Source organism: Eleginops maclovinus, chromosome 11 (assembly GCF_036324505.1).
Source record: "Eleginops maclovinus isolate JMC-PN-2008 ecotype Puerto Natales chromosome 11, JC_Emac_rtc_rv5, whole genome shotgun sequence".
Taxonomy (NCBI): Eukaryota; Metazoa; Chordata; class Actinopteri; order Perciformes; family Eleginopidae; genus Eleginops; species Eleginops maclovinus.
In genome coordinates this window covers 13490607-13509433 of record NC_086359.1, presented here as the reverse complement: position 1 = coordinate 13509433, position 18827 = coordinate 13490607, and the positions used below count along the sequence as shown (strand labels likewise).

The 18827-nt window shown below is 38.6% G+C and overlaps 1 protein-coding gene across 2 annotated transcripts in view; it reads right to left on the bottom strand.

Moving 5' to 3' along the window:
• fstl4 (follistatin-like 4) overlaps positions 1-18827 on the bottom strand; it is a 310914-nt gene that overhangs the window by 42135 nt on the left and 249952 nt on the right. For both annotated transcript variants that reach the window (XM_063894297.1, XM_063894296.1), the window contains 2 exons: positions 15867-16057; positions 12125-12245 (listed from right to left, as the gene is read on the bottom strand). In XM_063894297.1, coding sequence (XP_063750367.1) covers positions 12125-12245; positions 15867-16057 — 312 coding nt within the window. The remainder of the gene's footprint in view (positions 1-12124; positions 12246-15866; positions 16058-18827) is intronic.

Sequence of the window (18827 nt, the reverse complement as noted above, 5' to 3'; positions counted from 1 at the left end):
TTGTGGGTGGACAAAAAATAGCTTTTAGAAATCTACACAAATTAGCTCGCTCAAGTTCTAGTTCAGTTTGCTAGCTCTGCCCATAGACTCTATGGCTCTGCCTAGATCTGCCTCTCAATAGTGCTTATCCAATCAGAAGACGTGCACGTGCTAACATTAGCGCACGCCTGCTAGCTGGCCCGTTGTCGCCAACTCGAAATCTGATTGGTTAACGCCACAGTTTTTTTTGCGTTCACTTTAAGCTACAGGCGCCCGCACTGTTGATTCTGAAGGCCTAAGGGCAGATTTCTTTGATCTATGGCTGAAATATAAACGCCAGCCCTCCAAATCTCGTTCTGAGGCTGGAAGCAGCACAACCAAGAGGAAAGCTATGAAATGAAGAGAATAGACTATGGAGAATAATTTAATACATATTTGTGGAAAAAAAATATATCAAAATTTAATTTATATTCTATATGTTTAGGCCAGCAGAGAAGGCCTTGCTTGCCCTGACGACCCACCACTGTTTAAAATAAATATTATTAAAACGTTTCTTAACAGTTAGTTAATGACAACAAATCAACATCAGCCCAAAGCTCTTGTCACTAAGTGTTTCTGAACTACAGACTGACATTTCTTCCTTGAGAGGGGCAATGACTCATTCACTTTCTTCCTTAAGTATGTGCTGCTATGAAAAGGTGTGTATGTGATCTTCTGTGTCCATCCCATCTGCCCTTCATCTTCCCTCTCAGTCCCAGTTTTATGTTTCTACCCCACCCACGCCTCTCTTCATCCTCACTTGTACTTTCCCTCTGTCCTTGTCATCTTTCATACCCTTCAAATCGGCACTGAACTACCTACTCTAGTTAATCCTCTCTTTTTGCTCCAACCCCCCCACCCCACACTCTGCATTCCTCTTGCCCTTGACAAAAACTTGGTAATATGTTATTAGGCATCACCTGCTCTTCTAAACCTTCTCTGTCTGTCTTCTTTCTCCATGCTTTAGGCCCCCTCCAAAATCCCATTCTCTTCTTCCTCACTTGTAAACACATGTTAACCATGCCCGGCTAACTTTACAACAACACAGTTTCATCCCTTTGAATATGGAGGAACCAAAATGAATAGCCCCTGAGGTCTTTGTTTAGGTTTTTGGATGTGCGCAGTTTAGTTGTTTACAAAATTTTAGGTGGGAGCTAAAATGCAACTCACTTGTGCTTTCAATCTTTCCCTCTTTCATTCGGTTCCACTTTCGTTCTTCCCTTTACAAGATCTGAGTGCTTGTTGTCTTGTTTGTTGAGTTCAGCTTAGCGACGTCAGTGCTTCAGTTACACCGCACAAAAAAACATAACCTTTTACCATAAACAAGCCATCTGGACCTACTCGCTAATGACTTACACAAGCAAACAACACATCCCCAGAGTCCATCTATTGAAAATATGTCTTAGTTTTTCACACAGAAAAGCAACAGCAGAGTACCTAAAAGTTGAGGCTATCCAGCCATAACGGATTATGTGGTTGTACTCTAACCTTGTCTGGTTGTTTTTTTTGTTCTATGAATCTGCTGCTGTATTTTTTATTTTTCTCTTTTCTATCCCTTTTTCTGTTGTGTTTATCCCCTTTGTTCTGAGAGAACATTTTCAAAGCTGATGAAGGTGGATGCTAGAGGGGATTTTGTTAAGGAGATGAGAGGAAAAAATGCAGGAAGAGTACCACTCGCATTCAAGCACACGCAAATGGCGGCGCAAACACTCATCCATATGGACACACATTTGAAATTCTCAAAGAAAGAAATACAGAGAAAGTGGGGATTGTTCCACCAAAGAGGCAACAGAAAGAACAAATCAATGGAGACATGATAATGAATTATTTCCTGGCCAGAGACATAGTTGGAGGAGCGAGATAAAAGCAGACCACATGCTGCGCCACTAACAGCCTGGGGGCTGCTGCCTGTGAATTATAGAGCGTTCGAAAACTTGCTGCCCTCGGGACACGTCGGGCGCAAAAGAAAGAGAAAGGGGGAAACATGGAAATAAGAAAGCTGCAAAGATGATGAGGGATGAGAAAGGAAATGTCTAAAAGGGTAATAGGTCGAAGCAAAGCCCCCAGAGTCCCTGCAAAGCATGAATTTACATGTCCTTGGCTAATTAGAGACGTAAAGATGAAATTAAAGTGGTGGAAATTAAGGGAGGATAAATGGAGGAGGGAAGGGGAGTGGCAAGGATTTTCAGCATGTGTAATTATGAATGATATTAGACATTGAACAGTGAGTGTGTCACCAATGAGAAGTCATGTCTTAATGATTCTTATGTGATATTCCAGATGTACCGTGACATTTTCCCCCATTACGACATGATCTGCATTCACTGTGCCCAGATTATTCAGTTACAGTGAGTCAGATAGATGAAGGAATCACAAGTGCAATTTGTGCTTTATTTCACCGTGTTTAACATACCCAAAGCGAGCCTTTGGTTAAACTCCTCTCTTTGTTCTTCCTCAAAAAAGACACCCTGCTGAGAGTGTCCCAATTAAGGTGCTTGATATAGATTAAGCAAGCCTTTGCAACTTAATAAACGAGTTGTGTGAACTATCACAATATATAATTGAAACATTCCAATATTCTGTTAGAGACTGCATAATGGTTCAAATATGAATTATGAGATACATTTAGACCCAATCTATGGCTGCAATCTACTTGTCGGATATTTCTTTTTAAACTTCTATTTTTGTGCTAGCAGTAATGGTTACCTCAACTCAACTTTTTAATAAATGAATATACTTTTTAAAAGATCAAATGTGTCTGCAACTATTACAGTTGTATGCATCATCCATCTGTGATGTCAAATACGTTTTGCTTTATTCACTGTTTTATTTTAGACTTTTGGGTGAAATTACTTTCCTTCAACTTGCCTCATCTATTTCATTTATTAATTCAGCATGATTCCTAACATTAGTTTCAATATCCCTCAGAGAACATGGATTCTTTTCAAAATACCCAGCTGTTGTTTTAAGTCTGGGTGGAGAGAGCAAATGCAATAGCAAAGCAAGAGAAATAGCAGATATCAAGCTAGACTTGCCTGAATACCTATTAACAGATATGAACGAAGAATCTGTAGGCAATGGGTCAATATTTTTGTACAGGAAGCGTTCCACTGTACATTTGTAGTCCATTTGTATTAATGGTGGTATTGTCCAGTCAGGTTTGTGTGATCTATGGTTGCATGCAGGTAAACGGTGAGGGTGGAAAGCAAAAGAGGGACTCCCCAAACCGTATACGATTGTTTTATTAACCTAACAATAACCAATCTATGTTTCTTAGAACTAATAAAAAACAGTAGTACTAGAAGGAGATTTACCACTGAACACAGAGATGGAGACCGATGGGTTCAGATCAACTTTGATTATCTGTAACCTCACTATAAAGGAGATAACTGGAAGTAACTGCCCAACAATGTTAGGCTCAAGAGGTGTGAGGCATATGTTTCACTTAAAGGTCTCCTATTATGTTATATTTGAACAATATATTGTAGGGCCATATCTATACAAAACATGTATGTGAAGTGTTTTGCTCAAAATACCAAACAGATCACCAATTGTAGCCTTGCCTCATACCCATCTATTTCAACCCTGTTACAAGAGTGCCTCGGCACTTAGAGGCCATCTCGTTTGTGAACGAAACATCACAACTGCCGTGATTAAACGCCATATTATGTTCCAAACCACATCAAGCATTATTTCTGAAACAGTACAGAGCTCAAATGTTTCTCTCTCGCGGGGTTTACCACAAGGACACTAACTTTTATGTCCGGCTTCTTTACACATACTCTCTCCAGTACAGCATTAGCTCTGAGTGTTAGCGATGCTTGCTAATGTACACGCAGACCACATTACTTCAAAAACAGAGTAGTTTCAGCTTGCGACTATATATTGGGTACGATAGGTTGGGACGTGTCACGCGGGTGGGATGTTGGCAGAAGTTCAATGTAAAGCCGGCCCTCATTGGCCTCATTATGTCCTAAGGACGGCAAATCTGGATCACCTCGTTTGTACCCCTGTTTTTAAAGATGTGGGTAAGGAGAAAAAGAGAGGGGGTTATATTTTCGGACACTTTGTGAGTCTACTTACACACCGAGCACACATATTTATGTATAAAAGACATTAAAAAGTGCATTTTGCATAATAGGGGATATATAAGAGAAAGCCAGGCTAGCTTTTGGCCTTGCTTCAAGATATTTATGCTCAACTAAGCTAAGCTAAGCTAAATGCTAGTGGTGCAAAGTCTAAACTAAATAAACAGACATGACAGTGGCAATATTCTGCTCTATCTATTGTAAAGCATGTGATAAGTTTGTTTCCCCAACTATTGCTGCACTAACATATACGTACAAGGATCAAATGTATTACTTTTTACTAAGCCATTTGTAGACTCATATATGTCTAGATGTTTATAAAGCATTGATGACTCAGCTGAGAGTTCAATAGAAGGGAACTTTAAAGGGCCTTTGATGCAGCACACATTAAGTGTATTTGTATTATCATAAAATAAATTGATAGCCTACTGTCTCTAGATATCCTTTGAGGAGTACTCAGGTTTTCTTTCATTTCAACAGACAGTAAATTGCTGATTCTTTCTTTATCAAGGGCCTCAACAGACCCTTTTATGTTTTCATTTTCGCTTTCCCTTCGCGCTCTTCCTTTTATATTCCCCCCTCATATTTACAGCACTAACGATTTCCACTTAGTGCAGTGTTTAGCAACAAGATAATACATCCAGTGGTGAAGAACTATTCAAGCCTTTACTTAAATAAAATAAATACTATGGTCTTAAAGTACTCTAAAAAAAGTAAAAGTAATTACTTACTGGGTAGAGCAGTAATGTATTATATTATATGGGTTGTAAATAAATATGAGAGTTAAATACAAGTAGAGGAGGAAAATGTGAATTTGCCTTTAAAATGTAGTGGAGCAGAAGTATAAGTACCATAAAATCAAAATAGACAGGTGAAGTACACATATTTCAAAATGGTATTTAGGTGCAATACATAAATGAATGTACTTCTTACATTCTACTACTGTCTGTATTTCACACAACACAAATCACATCTATAAATGTTGATTGTGTTCAGGGTTCATATGGGCTACTGTTTTCCTTCCCCTCCTCCATTCTCTCTGGCTTCATGCTCCTCCCCCCCTGGGAATTACCTGCATCAGCTAAGTGTTGTGCTAAATAAAAGATCCAGGCATTAAAGAAGACAGCCACAGTTGCCATGACGACTCAATGGGCATGTCAGTATTGTATTCAAAATGGACTTCTGAAAGACCACTGGATATGGCCCGTACAGAGCATGTGCATAATGAGAAAAGCCCATTCCATTATTTTCCATTAGAGACTACATGAGTGCCTGTTTGCTAATTAGTTAAAACTGGCAGGAAATATTTAACAGCAGGTGGCTATACAGTATTGATTAAAGCTAAGAGATGACGCAGTAGCACTGTTATAACAATACAATTACCTAATTATAAGTAATGCAATACATAAGCATATCAAAGAAGTGTAATTGCTGCTATTCATTGCTGTAACTTAAAATACAATGACTATTTGCTGCTTTCAACAGAAGACAGGAACAGTTTTTCGCTTAATTAATTTGTTGTAATGTGTGGTATTAGTTGTTGTTTATTTGCTTTGATCAAAAAGAAGATCTCATATGTATGTGAACATACAATAACCTACAGGGCAATAAGGTCTGATAAAAGATCCACACATATGCAATACAGATATGCTATCTCCATAGGAAATGCATCTAGTTAAAAAGCTATAGATTCTACATAAGCTGATTCATTCATTGTATGTGATACAATAGATCAGAAGCATTCCAAACAGATGAAACATGGGTCACTTCATAAACAGCAAACAGCAATGCATGTTATCATCAAATTCACAACTTTTTGCTATACAATCCATCTCAGTCTTAGTGCAGAATGTAAAGCTGAAACCAATGCCTCAACAGTCCTATATATATACACACACACACACACACACACACACACACACACACACACACACACACACACACACACACACACACACACACACACACACACACACACACACACACACACACACACACACACACACACACACACACACACACACACACACACACACACAGGCAATTAGCTGGAAGGGTAAGCTGTAAGCTGTAAGCGGTAATGAGGCATCAGAAACTAACTATGGGAGAGGGTAAGAAAGGACATGGTACATGGTAGAGAAAACATGGACAGGAACAATAGATAGCTCAGGGGAGGGGACAGTGAAGGGAATATTATTTTGCGGGTACAGTGGGAACCTCTAAGACCTTGAGTTCAAAGACACGTTGTTGTTAAGAGCTTAGCTGGAGGTCTCTCACCCTCTTGGCTGTCAGAGAACGACAGACTCTCCTTGTAAAAGTGATATCTGATCTCAGCAAGATCATTTGTGCAGATTAAGGCCAAACTTGAGAAACATGAAAGATCACACCTTGACTGTAGCCGCAAGGCAACCACACAAGGATGTTATCTTGCTGCCGAAGCATCAGGGCTCTCTTAGAGCTTCATTGGATTCATTCAAGGTTTAAAATAGGGGCAGTGCCCAGCGAGAATAATACATAACTGGCTACTTTCTGTATTGTATGTTAGCTGCAATGGTATACAATTTAAATACAATAGAAAGCATGACATTTTTACTTTATCAAGAAACACACTATTTTCCTAAACTTAACTAAGTGCTTGTTTGTGTTGCCTATATTTTAAAACAAGCAGGATTTAGGATGTTAACCCATTTCTGATGCAGGCACCTCCCTATTGCATAAATAAAGTTGGAAAATGTTGCACTGCCAGGGAACATAATTAAGGCAGTGTATTTGTTTCTTCCCACGGTGTTATTGGTAAATAAATTAGTCCTATACGTTACATAGGACAGCTTAAGAAATGAATATTGATTCAAACTACTCAAAAAAGGAAACTAAAATAAAAAAAGTCAAAGTAATCCACTAATATCAAAGGAGCAAGATAAGAAGTATTAATAAAAGCTGACATATTTATCTTATTTTTAAATCATTATTTCTTTGAGGCCACATGTTGAGCTCTGCTACCTGTTCATGGGATATGGTAATATTTGACATTTCGATGAATAAACAATGTATTGATTTAATGAAAATGAATCATTTGGATAAGCATTTCTACTGTAGGCCGTTTCATTTAATGTTGACCTACATGTATGCTGTATGTACAAATTATAGCAACTGACATACAGTCTTCAATTCACACTTGTTTACTCCACATCCCTGTTCAACAAACCTTTTGACCTTTATCTGACATGACATGCCTGACATGCACTTTGATTCTTAGCAGCAGACCAATTACAACCATCTCACCTCTTTTTCCCTTACTCCTGCTGCCCCGCCCCCCGCTCCAGACAATCAGAAAAAGGCTCTTCCACCCTTTTCTTCCACCATCTATTTCTTCTTCTTGTATTTTATTCCCTCTCATCCTCCTCATATATTTCACCTATTTCCTCACCATTTCTGCTACTGAATTCTCTTTATTAATCTGCTCAGTGGCCCTGCCACAATTTTCTATTAACAGTAGTCTTGGGATACAAACTCACTGCGGAGGAAGTTAAGAAGAACTCATTTTGAACAAGCTCTGAGTGTAAGAACTGCATGTGGGACAAAGACGGCGGAACAATGGTAACAAAAAAACATCCAGTTCCTAATAAGATGCTCAACAGCGGCGTGTTTTGGCAGGACCAGTGGCTCATTAACAACTTAACAACTCACGGTTCTGTTAATGTACACTAACAAGGGTATAACTGTATATTTACGCTTTAAACATCAATCTGAAGAGGAATCAGCAAACTTGGTATCCATTTAAAATACCACACAAGTTAATCCAAAAATAACGTAGAGTTTACTGCATGTTAAAGGGTGTTGCACATAAATATAATCAGTGATTGCAATTTGATTTAATTTCTGTTCCCTTGCTTCTTGCCTTAAATATAAGTGCTCGTTGATGCTGCAAATGAAGCTTCTGTGCTGCAGAAAAAAAGTCAGACTTTCTTGATTTGACAATAAAGTATTGTGATATCGTATTGTACTCCAAGAAGCAGATTAAAGTGGAGAGAAAACTGGGGAACTTATTAAAATCATATTTTAATGAAAATAAGTAATTTTGAATTCATAACCATTGTTGTTTATTTTGGTTGGCTGCTTATATGCTGATCACTGCAGGATCTGGAGGGTTTCCAACAGTCCAAAAGTTTCTGCATCAAAGACTACTTATTCTGCTTTTGATAAAAACACAGCCAGGCCACGGGTTTCTTGGCAGTAAATTAAAGCTTTTCTGATAGATAACACTGCTTTCCAATGGTGCTTACACAGTTCACTTTTCAGCAATAAGGACACAGCTTTAGGCAAGTTAGCTTTAAGACTTTTTGTATGCCTCTCTGAATAGAATGATAAAACACTTTCAGACAAAATGTTACCACTATGTGGATCAGTGTTAAATTACTTTTGTGAAATTAGCTGTTACCACAATTTTATATTATATTACAATGTCCATGTCAAAACATTTTATAGGATTTATGTAAAAGGATTAAAGACATGTTTATCAAGTAATGCCTGATTTTAGATTAAAACAATTCAATGACTTTTCAGACTTTAAGAAATCTTTTGAAACCTGAGTGTTTTTCTCATGTACTGTACATGTTTTGCATCTGTTCATTTTGAAACAGGAGAGAAAACACTTCCTTCGCATTAAAATACTTAAATAAATTGTTGTTGGTATTACTTTTTTTTTTGTATATCGCCCAGCCCTGCTATACAGGACACATCTCCAGAAATGTGAATGAATATATAATGAAGTCTAGTGCAGATATCTCAGACTGCACATTTATAAAGGTTACTCTCAATACATAATACACATGCGGTCAATGTATCACTGCAGGGCAAATTCATATATGTATCCACAAAGGGGCTCTGACCTTGTGTTCCCGTATATCTGCAGGTTTGAGATATCCTCAAAAAGCCACTCACCTGTCACCTCCAGTGCTCCTTCACTGTTGTATTTTACAGAACGCTTATTGTGAATCATCTCTACTCCAGCATCAGTGCCAACGTCCGCAAAGCAAACAGATGCACATTTAATATGTGTAATTACGGAGGTTCTAATTCAGAACCAAGAGTAAAAGCTGTCCCATCTTACGTAATGCTAACACTGTAATACATGTTAGTAAACAGAGCTGATATAAAGCACTGATGCTGCTAATTGTCTTTCAATATGCTCCATGGCTTTAAAAAATGTCATTACTGCTTTTACAGCAAAACATAAGAGGTCATTCTCTGTTACGAAATATGTAAACTGAGTATCACTGGGTTTTGGTTGCCTGGAAAAGCAAGCAATTTGTGAAGGTCGACTAAGGCTCTTAGAAACTTGTGGGGGGCAACTCTGAATAAAATAAAAGATTGAGCTCATAACCATTTAATTTTGATTGAGGGTAACCAGGTAGCCAATCTAGAAGAGCCCCATGTAATTGTTCTCTTCACAGTGGTTGGGTTTGAAAGCAAACTGCTGCCCTTTTCATCACCCCTCTCCCCCTTTTCCTGTTTATCTTCACCCTTTCTACCGAATAAAGTTAAAAAGAGCCAGTAAAAAAAAAAAGATATTGTGAAATCCCCATCAGTTAAACTAAATGCCCCAGTCTGATTTGCTGTAAAAAGGAAATGTTCACCCCTTTCCTAATCCTAGAAGATACGAGAAGTATTTGTTGAATCTCTCTTTTTCATTTGTGTGACTGTAACCCTACATGACATACTGCTAGTTACTTATTCAATCATTTAGGCATGAAAGATGATTCCATAGGTGTCTTGATTTCACTAGAACACCATCTAAATGTCTACATTTGATTGTGTTCTCCCAGTAAACTACATCAGCTATATTAAGTTAGGATTATTATTCAACAGTAATAGTACTTTGCATACTCTTGGAGAAAGAAATAGGTGTTTAAGTACACTCTACTTAAAAGAGGTGCCAAGGAGGCCGTAGAGAAAGGTAAAAAGAAGTACACACCAGCAACCTGCTGGCCTTGTGAAAGGTAGAATTAGGATGAAAAATCAATAATAATGCAATCATCTCAGCAGTATATTCCAAGCATATTCCCCTTAATACAATTTGTGGTAAAAAAAGAAAAGAAAAATGGACTTTGGTTGCTTTGTGTGCCTGTATGGTTTTTATACAGTAAAAAAGACAACGAGGAAGACAAAACCATATAATCAGTGTTACTTAACAAGTCCAGTGACCTTAAGAGCAAGAAGGAAGCTGCAGTCTCCTCTTTGGGAAACAGCCAATATGGTTTGTATTCTTACTTACATCAAAGCTGCAGGACAGAAGTGAGGATCAGCAGAGGATAGTCATTAAAACTAAAGACAGATTTCTGAGTACATTTTTTTAACTTCTGTGTTGTGGATTTGAGGGTCTTCATAACATGACAGTTTGATTTCCGAATGTATTTCACCTAAGATCAGACTATTTCATCAACAGTGGAATATCACCTAGGGTAAAATAACTTCTCACATCATTTAGATTTTCATTAATATTCAATTTTCCAACTTATGACCATAATGTAAATTTCCACACTGCTAAACACACCTGCGATTCCTGGCTGCTCTGCTTCCCAGACCACTCACAGGGGAGACTGCATCCCAGGCATCACACACACACACACACACACACACACACACACACACACACACACACACACACACACACACACACACACACACACACACACACACACACACACACACACACACACACACACACACACACACACACACACACACACACACACACACACACACACACACACACACACACACACACACACACACACACACACACACACACACACACACACACACACACACAAACTTAGACAATTCAACACCATCAACATTATCCAGAACACCAGATGCACCACTCGACAACAATTACTCCCACTTGGTGTTGCCTTTCTACAGCCCAACACTTAACCTTGAGCGTCATCTGATCAATACTTTGTTTTTATTGTTCACAACCCATTGCTTCATCATAAAATTCATAGAAAAACACGACCTAGAACCCTGCAGCAGGCCATGCAATGTCTGATAATTACCCATCTGGAAGGGGAGGGCAGTGTAACAGAATAATAGCAAGATGGTTCCCACTAAAGCCAGTCATTACGAGGCTGAATTAGTGGTGAGGCCTAATGGAGCTTCACAGGCTGAAGGTAGAGCTTTAGAAATGGCTATCTGCCACAGCTAACTGCTGGATTCATCAACTTTAGCCAAATGTATGCAATTGTGGTTTAACATCAAGGTTATTTCGCTGCATATTTAAGTGAGACAAAAAATATTAAAACAGGAGTTGCAGCAAGTTGCCATAGCGTCGAGCAATTTTGATGCTGATATTACAGAAAATGAGTGGTGGAAAAGTAGTTGTTGGTCTTAATAAGGTGGAACTTGCGTGTGCTCTCAGCTGCTGCTCAGCCTAAACCCCAGCAGCTATTACGGCTGTACCAGATGCTATAATCATGGCTGGGTCTGGGCACAGAGGCTAGTGTGCAATTATCAATTTATCCGTGGCTGAAAAACCTTTTTATCCAAAGGGCTGCTGAGGAGAGGATGACTAGACAGGAGGCTTCACGGTTCTTCTTAGTGTTGACAGAAATCAGTGTTTTTAATTGTACTGTCAAAAAAAGTAAACCAGTTAACCAAAATATGTAAACTTGTAGGTTTAGCAGTAATTAATTAACAGTTTCCTGACATGAAAGTATAATATATTGTTTTCCAGGATATTATTGTCTGTGTATGAGGATACGCTTAGTTATACTTTTTTTGAAATCATCAGACTCAACGTCGTAATTCTAAAATTAAAGTCAGGAGAAAGAATCAGAACAAAAATGTCAGAAATTATAACAAAAAGTATCAGAATTCTGTAGAAAAAAAAGTCAGAATTAATTTAATGTGTGGCACTAATCCTCTTCTGTAAATCTGTGATGAATCCTTTGTGCCTTTGCTTCTTTGAGAAAACAGTGAACATGAATAAAATAAGGATGAAGTTACTAGAGACTCACGGAAAGCTGTGTAGAATTCGTGCAGGCTGAGGTGCCCATCGTTGTTGTAGTCGTCGTAACGCAGAAGGTCCTGCATGGTGCATTCCAGCAGCCTGTCCTCCAGGTGTTCCTTCATGGAGATCTAACACACAAACACACATGGAGAGTTCAATCGTGTATATGTGAACTGAAAAAAAAAATGCAGAAAGACTAGGCTACTATCATACACAGCTACACATTTCTCATACCTTATCAAACCGTTACTTATCGTTTCTCCCATGCCTTCATTATTTTTGTTCTACACTTTCATTTTAATCTGTTGGGAGATAGGACCACTTTATGCACGTTCCTTATTAATGTAAATTCAACATATCTAAACGGGGATATACCGCAGACATTTAACAATTCAATATACTTCTAATAGGGTAGTATTTACTTTTTTTCGAATATGAACATCTGCACTCACACCTGTAGTTCGCTTCATTTGGCTCAGATGAAGGGAAGAAAAATGATACATTGCATTTTAATTCCTGCTCCCGCTGACTTAGTACAAATGAAACAAAAGAAGTAAGTATGAGGACAAACCAAAACTGGCAGGTCAAATTGGGATTGGACAGTTTCAGTGATTTTGAGTTTGGGGAAATACAATTTTGGTGACTGAAGCAGCACTTGATGCTTTAGTCAACCGACACTTTGATGCTTCTGATGTGTATGTATATGTTCTTTGGAGTCACAAAAATCAATATACGTCTATATGGGCACCTAGTATTATTCGAAGAAGAAGGAATCCTTAATCCTTCCACAGAGGGGAAATGTACATTCTGCATTTGATCCATCCTAGTGTTAGGAGCAGTGGGCAGCTATATGTACGTCGCCCGGGGAGCGGTGTGGGGAACGGTGCCTTGCACAGGGACACCTCGGTAGCACTTGGTCTTTCGGGGACCTTCCAGTTCCTAAGCCAACTCCCTACGGACTTCACCAACACCGCCCAGATTTAGTTTGCAAATCAGTCACATGTAATGAATCATGACGAACAGGTAGCAACAGAAAGGATGAGGATTTGGAGCATATTTTACAATCAACAGATGGAGAAAATTATACATTTGCATTCATTCTATATTTACATTTCTGAGTTTCTGTCGAGATAATATCTAAATTGAACTTTAGCTGGTCTATTCAGCAGAGCCTTCTCCTGAAAGCTTTTAAATGTGGCTTTTCCAAGTGCTACAAAAAGTGTCAATCTGGGTTTCCAGCAGAAGCAATAGTGATTTGAAATTAATTGCCTGCCTGAATACAGTTAGCATTATAAAAAGTGCTCAGAATGAATATTTTATTCCACCAACAATTAGAATTAGATTTCAATCAGACAGATAATGCCTCATGTACATAAACACCTGAATAACAGACAGTGGCTCACATGAGAGTGAATTTGTTTTTGTTCAAATATATAATTTGTGTTGTAATTGCTGTTTCTGATTGTTTTCCATTTAGGAAAATCTCCACTCTTACAGTTTATGCTTGTGCACACTGCACCTGACTTAATTCACAGATGTTCCCCAGGGAAGAAGCACCACTCACTCCTCTGTTGTTTGTCATTTACGAGCCCTCCCTTCCATTTTAGCGCTGTGTCTTTCTCAAGGGAACCATCTTTGAATAGGTAGTGTTAAGCATTTTTAGGGAGATAAACAGAAGGCTTAGCTTCTGCTCAATAACTCTAGCAGCAGCAAATTATGTTAATGTTGCTGCTTTTGTAGAAAGGAATATATTTAACTGATACAATTGACAAATGCTGAAAGCAGGTCTATCTTTGTCAAGTTAAAGTCCTTCTGTTGCAGGTTAACATGACAACATGTACTATCTTTTCACTTAAGCCCCCATACTTTTTTACATGACATTACATTTCATTTAGCTGACTTTTTTTTTTTAAAGGTAAAGCTACTTACAATAAGTGCAATCAAACATGAAGACACAAACCAAAATAGCAAGAATCATGCAAGTACATTAGCTTTAGATAAGCCAAACCATTGGAAGTGTTACATTCAGAAATAAAAAAATGTTTTTGGCTGACGTGAAGCCGAGCCAAATCTGTGGGTTTTCAGTCCGCGGGGAAACATGTGTAGACCTTCTGCTGTCCTGCTATCAATTGGGAGCTTGTTCAATCATTAAGAGCTAGAATAGCAAACAGGCTTTTTGTTGAAGGTTACCTACATTTAGATTCTTTTATTAGGATGTTTTAAGGTCCATCATTCTAACAAGACTATAACTATGTACTGTTAGTTCAATGTTTGATTATTTCGGCTATGATTTCAAAGCCTAAAAATATAGCCTCCGAGCTTACTCATTTCCTCCAATTGATTCTGTTTGGAGCTGCACATGTGACATGGCAGATTAAGGGATGTGACAAACTTTTTCTACCCTTGCTGCCTTCAGCAGACTGCAGCCATGTGTTTCCTGACACAGGCTGATCTGTCCTAAGGCATTTAAGTTAAACATTTCCAAACCAAAGTACAGAACTTTACTCTCCATACTCTATTGATGAAATATGGATGTGAAAATGGAGACAGTTTGGATGGATGACTGGAATTCATCTTTGAATTCCTTTGGTCCTTAAAAGCATTATCTCTGTGAAAATGCATTTATGAATTCCTGCAGGGTAAGAATTTCTTATCTAAAGACTTCCTGGCAACACGTCAGCATTAGTAATTGCAAGCTGTGATTGATCAAAATCTTTTGATGGATCTTTTAGTGCAGATCTTCCAGAGAGGGATTCTATTATTTATATATGCCACTGGAAGTAGTCCAAAGAAATTTCAAAATCTACAAGTGTGTTGTCATCTGCAGAGAGACGACAAAATGTGAATTATTCTGGCATTTCTGAGACTACATTTAGTGGTGCTTATTAATCTTTAGCTGCTTATTTGCCAGTTTTTTTCTTTGGTAACATACAGCCACTACTTTCAATTTTCACAACACATTTTAAACATTTCTAATGTTATTAGATTGGAAAGCCTTTGACAATGAACCCATACAATTGCATTCAGAAGTGGTTTAGTGCATTCTGGCAGAAGTTACTGAGAACACAACATTGGTTCAAAGAAGTCTAATTAACATCTATCTCTGACGCCCATTTCCTGATACCAGATGATGCCCACAATAATTTAATTTCCTCACTTGGCAAGTGTGAATACCAATCCATTCTACAGTTCTCCCCTCAGACCTTGGTGGTGAAATAACCTCAGTTAACATGTATCTTTGTTAAACTAGAGGATTAGATGGAATCTAAAAGGACGCTTTAAGCTGTTAACATTAGCTGCTAGCTTTGTTATTTAGCCAATCAAGACAGTGCTGCCCATCAACTGCTTACAGCTAACATTAATTAGCTTTTGTCCTGCTGATTTCAACATATATTTGAGATTCACAATGTAGCATTATCAGGATTATCAATAATGAGTTTACTGTGTCTTCTTGTCTCTGGCTACCATAGTTTGGGTAATAGTAACAACTTTAATAGGGAAAATACTGTACCTGATCAACAGTTTTCTCATGTGAGCAAAAACTAATTATTTACATTAAAAAGCTATCCCTAAACTGCACATTTCTTGAATATGTTGTTTGTTGTCAACTCAAGGTCATTTAGAGAACAAACTAAGGTTCAGATAAAAATAAATGACCTAAACAATATCTTAAACATTCATCATCATGTTCAATCCATACAGCTATCCCTTTAATAATGAATCAATTTATAATTTAGCTTGATACCAACCTTTTCCAGCTCCCCACTGACCAGCCGGCCATCCTGGTCCACATCCAGGTATTTGAACATGGTGTCCACCAGTGCTCTCTTCTCCTCCATGTCTCTCTGCTGGCTTTTCTCTCCATTTTTCAGCACTTTTGGTTGCATATCCAGCAGCATGCTTTTCAGCCTGTTGTACTCCGACATGGTGCATGTATTGCCTAAAGGAGCAAACACAGAGATATGGAAGAAAAGACATTTGATTAACCTCCATTATACAAGCCAAAGCCTTTTTATCTTAGCTGTAAATTGGATTTAATGTTTGGATGCATTTTATAGAGGGAGGAGAAGAAACATGCAATTTGTATGTGTGCATGCATGTATGTGTGTATTTCTCTAAGTGTTTACTCATTTAAAAATTGTTGGTTTTTTGTTTGCATAATTTGTCAGACAGCTTTTCAGGCAGGGGGTCCAATTAATTACAAGTAATCCTAGGATCCACAGCAAAACAAAAGGTAAACACACTCATTTAGACCCTCTCAAGCTTCTTGTTCCGCTTTGCTATGGGATTAAAGCTCATGTTTCAAACCAAACAGGGTGTCGGGCTCCTGATTTGCTGCAAGACGTTGCCTGATGAGGTTGTGCCGAGGAAATGAGAGGACACAAATTAATCACCATCAGCACTCTGCATTTTTTCTTCACACTCGTAATCAATAATTATCCGAAACACGTCTGTTCCATGCTGTGAGGGACTGAGTCATGATGGAGAGCAGGGAAGACGGCTTTCCTTTTCTTTTCTATCACGTCACTCATTCACTTTAGTATCAAATGAGCCTGATGACAGCATCAGGAACGCTGGCTGGAGGGTGGGAGGGAGCAAAACCTACGTGCAAGTCTGAAGGGTGGTGATGAGAGAACAAAATGTGAAAGAACTCTCTAGTATGAATAAATCATTAAGTGATGTCCCTGCCCGATCACGACAGAGTAGGAGACCACCCTCTGAGAGTACACAGGAAGGGATCTCATTGCCTAATCTCCTCTGATAATGCAGCAACTATCAAAGCAAACAAATGCAGAATGAGGGAACATGATAGACCTAAAAGAAAGACTCTTAAAGTTTAGTCCCAGCATCTCTTTTTTGTTCCAAATCCATAGCCATGGGGAGTGCTGCCAAAGCATATCTATGTTTGTTAGCACAACTGTCACTGCAGGGAAGTCAACACGGGTTCAATAAGGCTACAGCAGAAAGGCAATACCTCCCGCTGTGGTACTTTATGTTAAAGTGCATATTAAACATGCACATATGTTGATGCTTATGCATAAGAACACACACACACACACACGAACACACACAGACACGAACACACACACACACACACACACACACACACACACACACACCTCAGGGCGAGATATGACAACCTCTGAGACTAAATGCTACCCATTCATCTCGAGAGCTTGAGTTGACACTAGGACAGGGAGCAGCACTATCATAAAGAGAAGAATGTGACTTGTCTTTGTAACACTTTATTACATATTTATGAACTGACTAAAGCCTAAAATGAAGCAAAAAAACTATCCACGCAAGACAATGGAAGGAAGTGGTTTGTCTGAACAGCTTGAGATGTTAGGATGGGTCACAAATTAAAGACAAACTCAACGTAAAGCATCATAAAGGTTTAATGAGTCTTAACATGGGTTTGATCATTCCCTTACATTGACTAAGCGGTAGTTATTGTCTTCAATTTCTTCATAAAGACACGTAAAGCAATTTTACGGGTTGTCCGAATAACAACTTTTGGGCCTTCTCTCCTTTGATGAATTACTAATAGGCGACAGCATTTATGAAAGAATTAAAGCTCCTTTAGTTAAGGTTAGGAGGGCCACTTATTTTCAATAGTCAGACTTGGTAATCAAGTCCATCTATTATACTGATGGGGTGTTGTTCTTGGTGGAGGAGATCAACACAGAACGTATTTTCTTCTTTATTTCAGGGAGGATTGCATGATATTCAATCTTAATTTGCACAAAAACACTATTCGCACACTGTTCTAATTATTACAACACAAAGACACATCCCCACAGCAAAGCCAATGTGCACGCCTCTCTACAGGCTGGCAGTCAAGTCAAGGTCTTGGCTAAATCCCTGTTCAATGTTATTCCTGTGGAGGGAATGAGGCGTGAGATGGATCAGACATGAGGGATCATCACCTAGCTGTCATCCCTGTCCCTGCTCCAGGAGGACAGAACAAATTAACACCCACACACTGATTTACATCTTGTCATATGTCGAGAAAAAAACTCTCTGCTCTGTGTTCAGACCTACCCTGCCCCCACAAAAGGTCAACATGTATTGAAAACATATTTAAAAAGCAATTTTCAACTTTAAAAACAAAGGAAATTCTAACTGGCCCTTAAGACTGTAAGAGGATACATGTTGCTGCACTGACAAGCAAAATCATTTATATGAAATTGAAATTATTATATAATTTATTGTGATGAAAGACAAACTATTCACATTATATATATGTCATGGAAAAGTGCATCATCCAACATACTTGTTCTCCATACAGCCCAGCCAGAGGTTAAGGTCATCATTACTTTAATAACCTCCTTATTCCTGCAGGTATACCTTCTATCCTCTGGTCCTGGATAGAAAGTGAAAGTTACACCTGGATGTTTCATTGAATCCAGCTCACATTCATTACTGCTGTGAATGTCCTTTGATTCAGTCTACCTCATTGTGCTGAGCGCAGCAGCTGCAGCAGTGGCAGAGAAATATCTATCTGTATTACAGTGCATCCACCCCTGACTCTAACACTGTTTTATTGTTCTAGAGGGACCAGGACTCTCTTTATTGCCCGTTTGAAATGTTAGCTGTTTAAGTGAGTGATCCGAAGCTGCTCGCACCATGGACGCCCAATGTCCCGGAGACAGAGCTCCTCACTGCTGCTCAGAGCCTCCTCCAAGCTCACACTTTATAAATGTCAG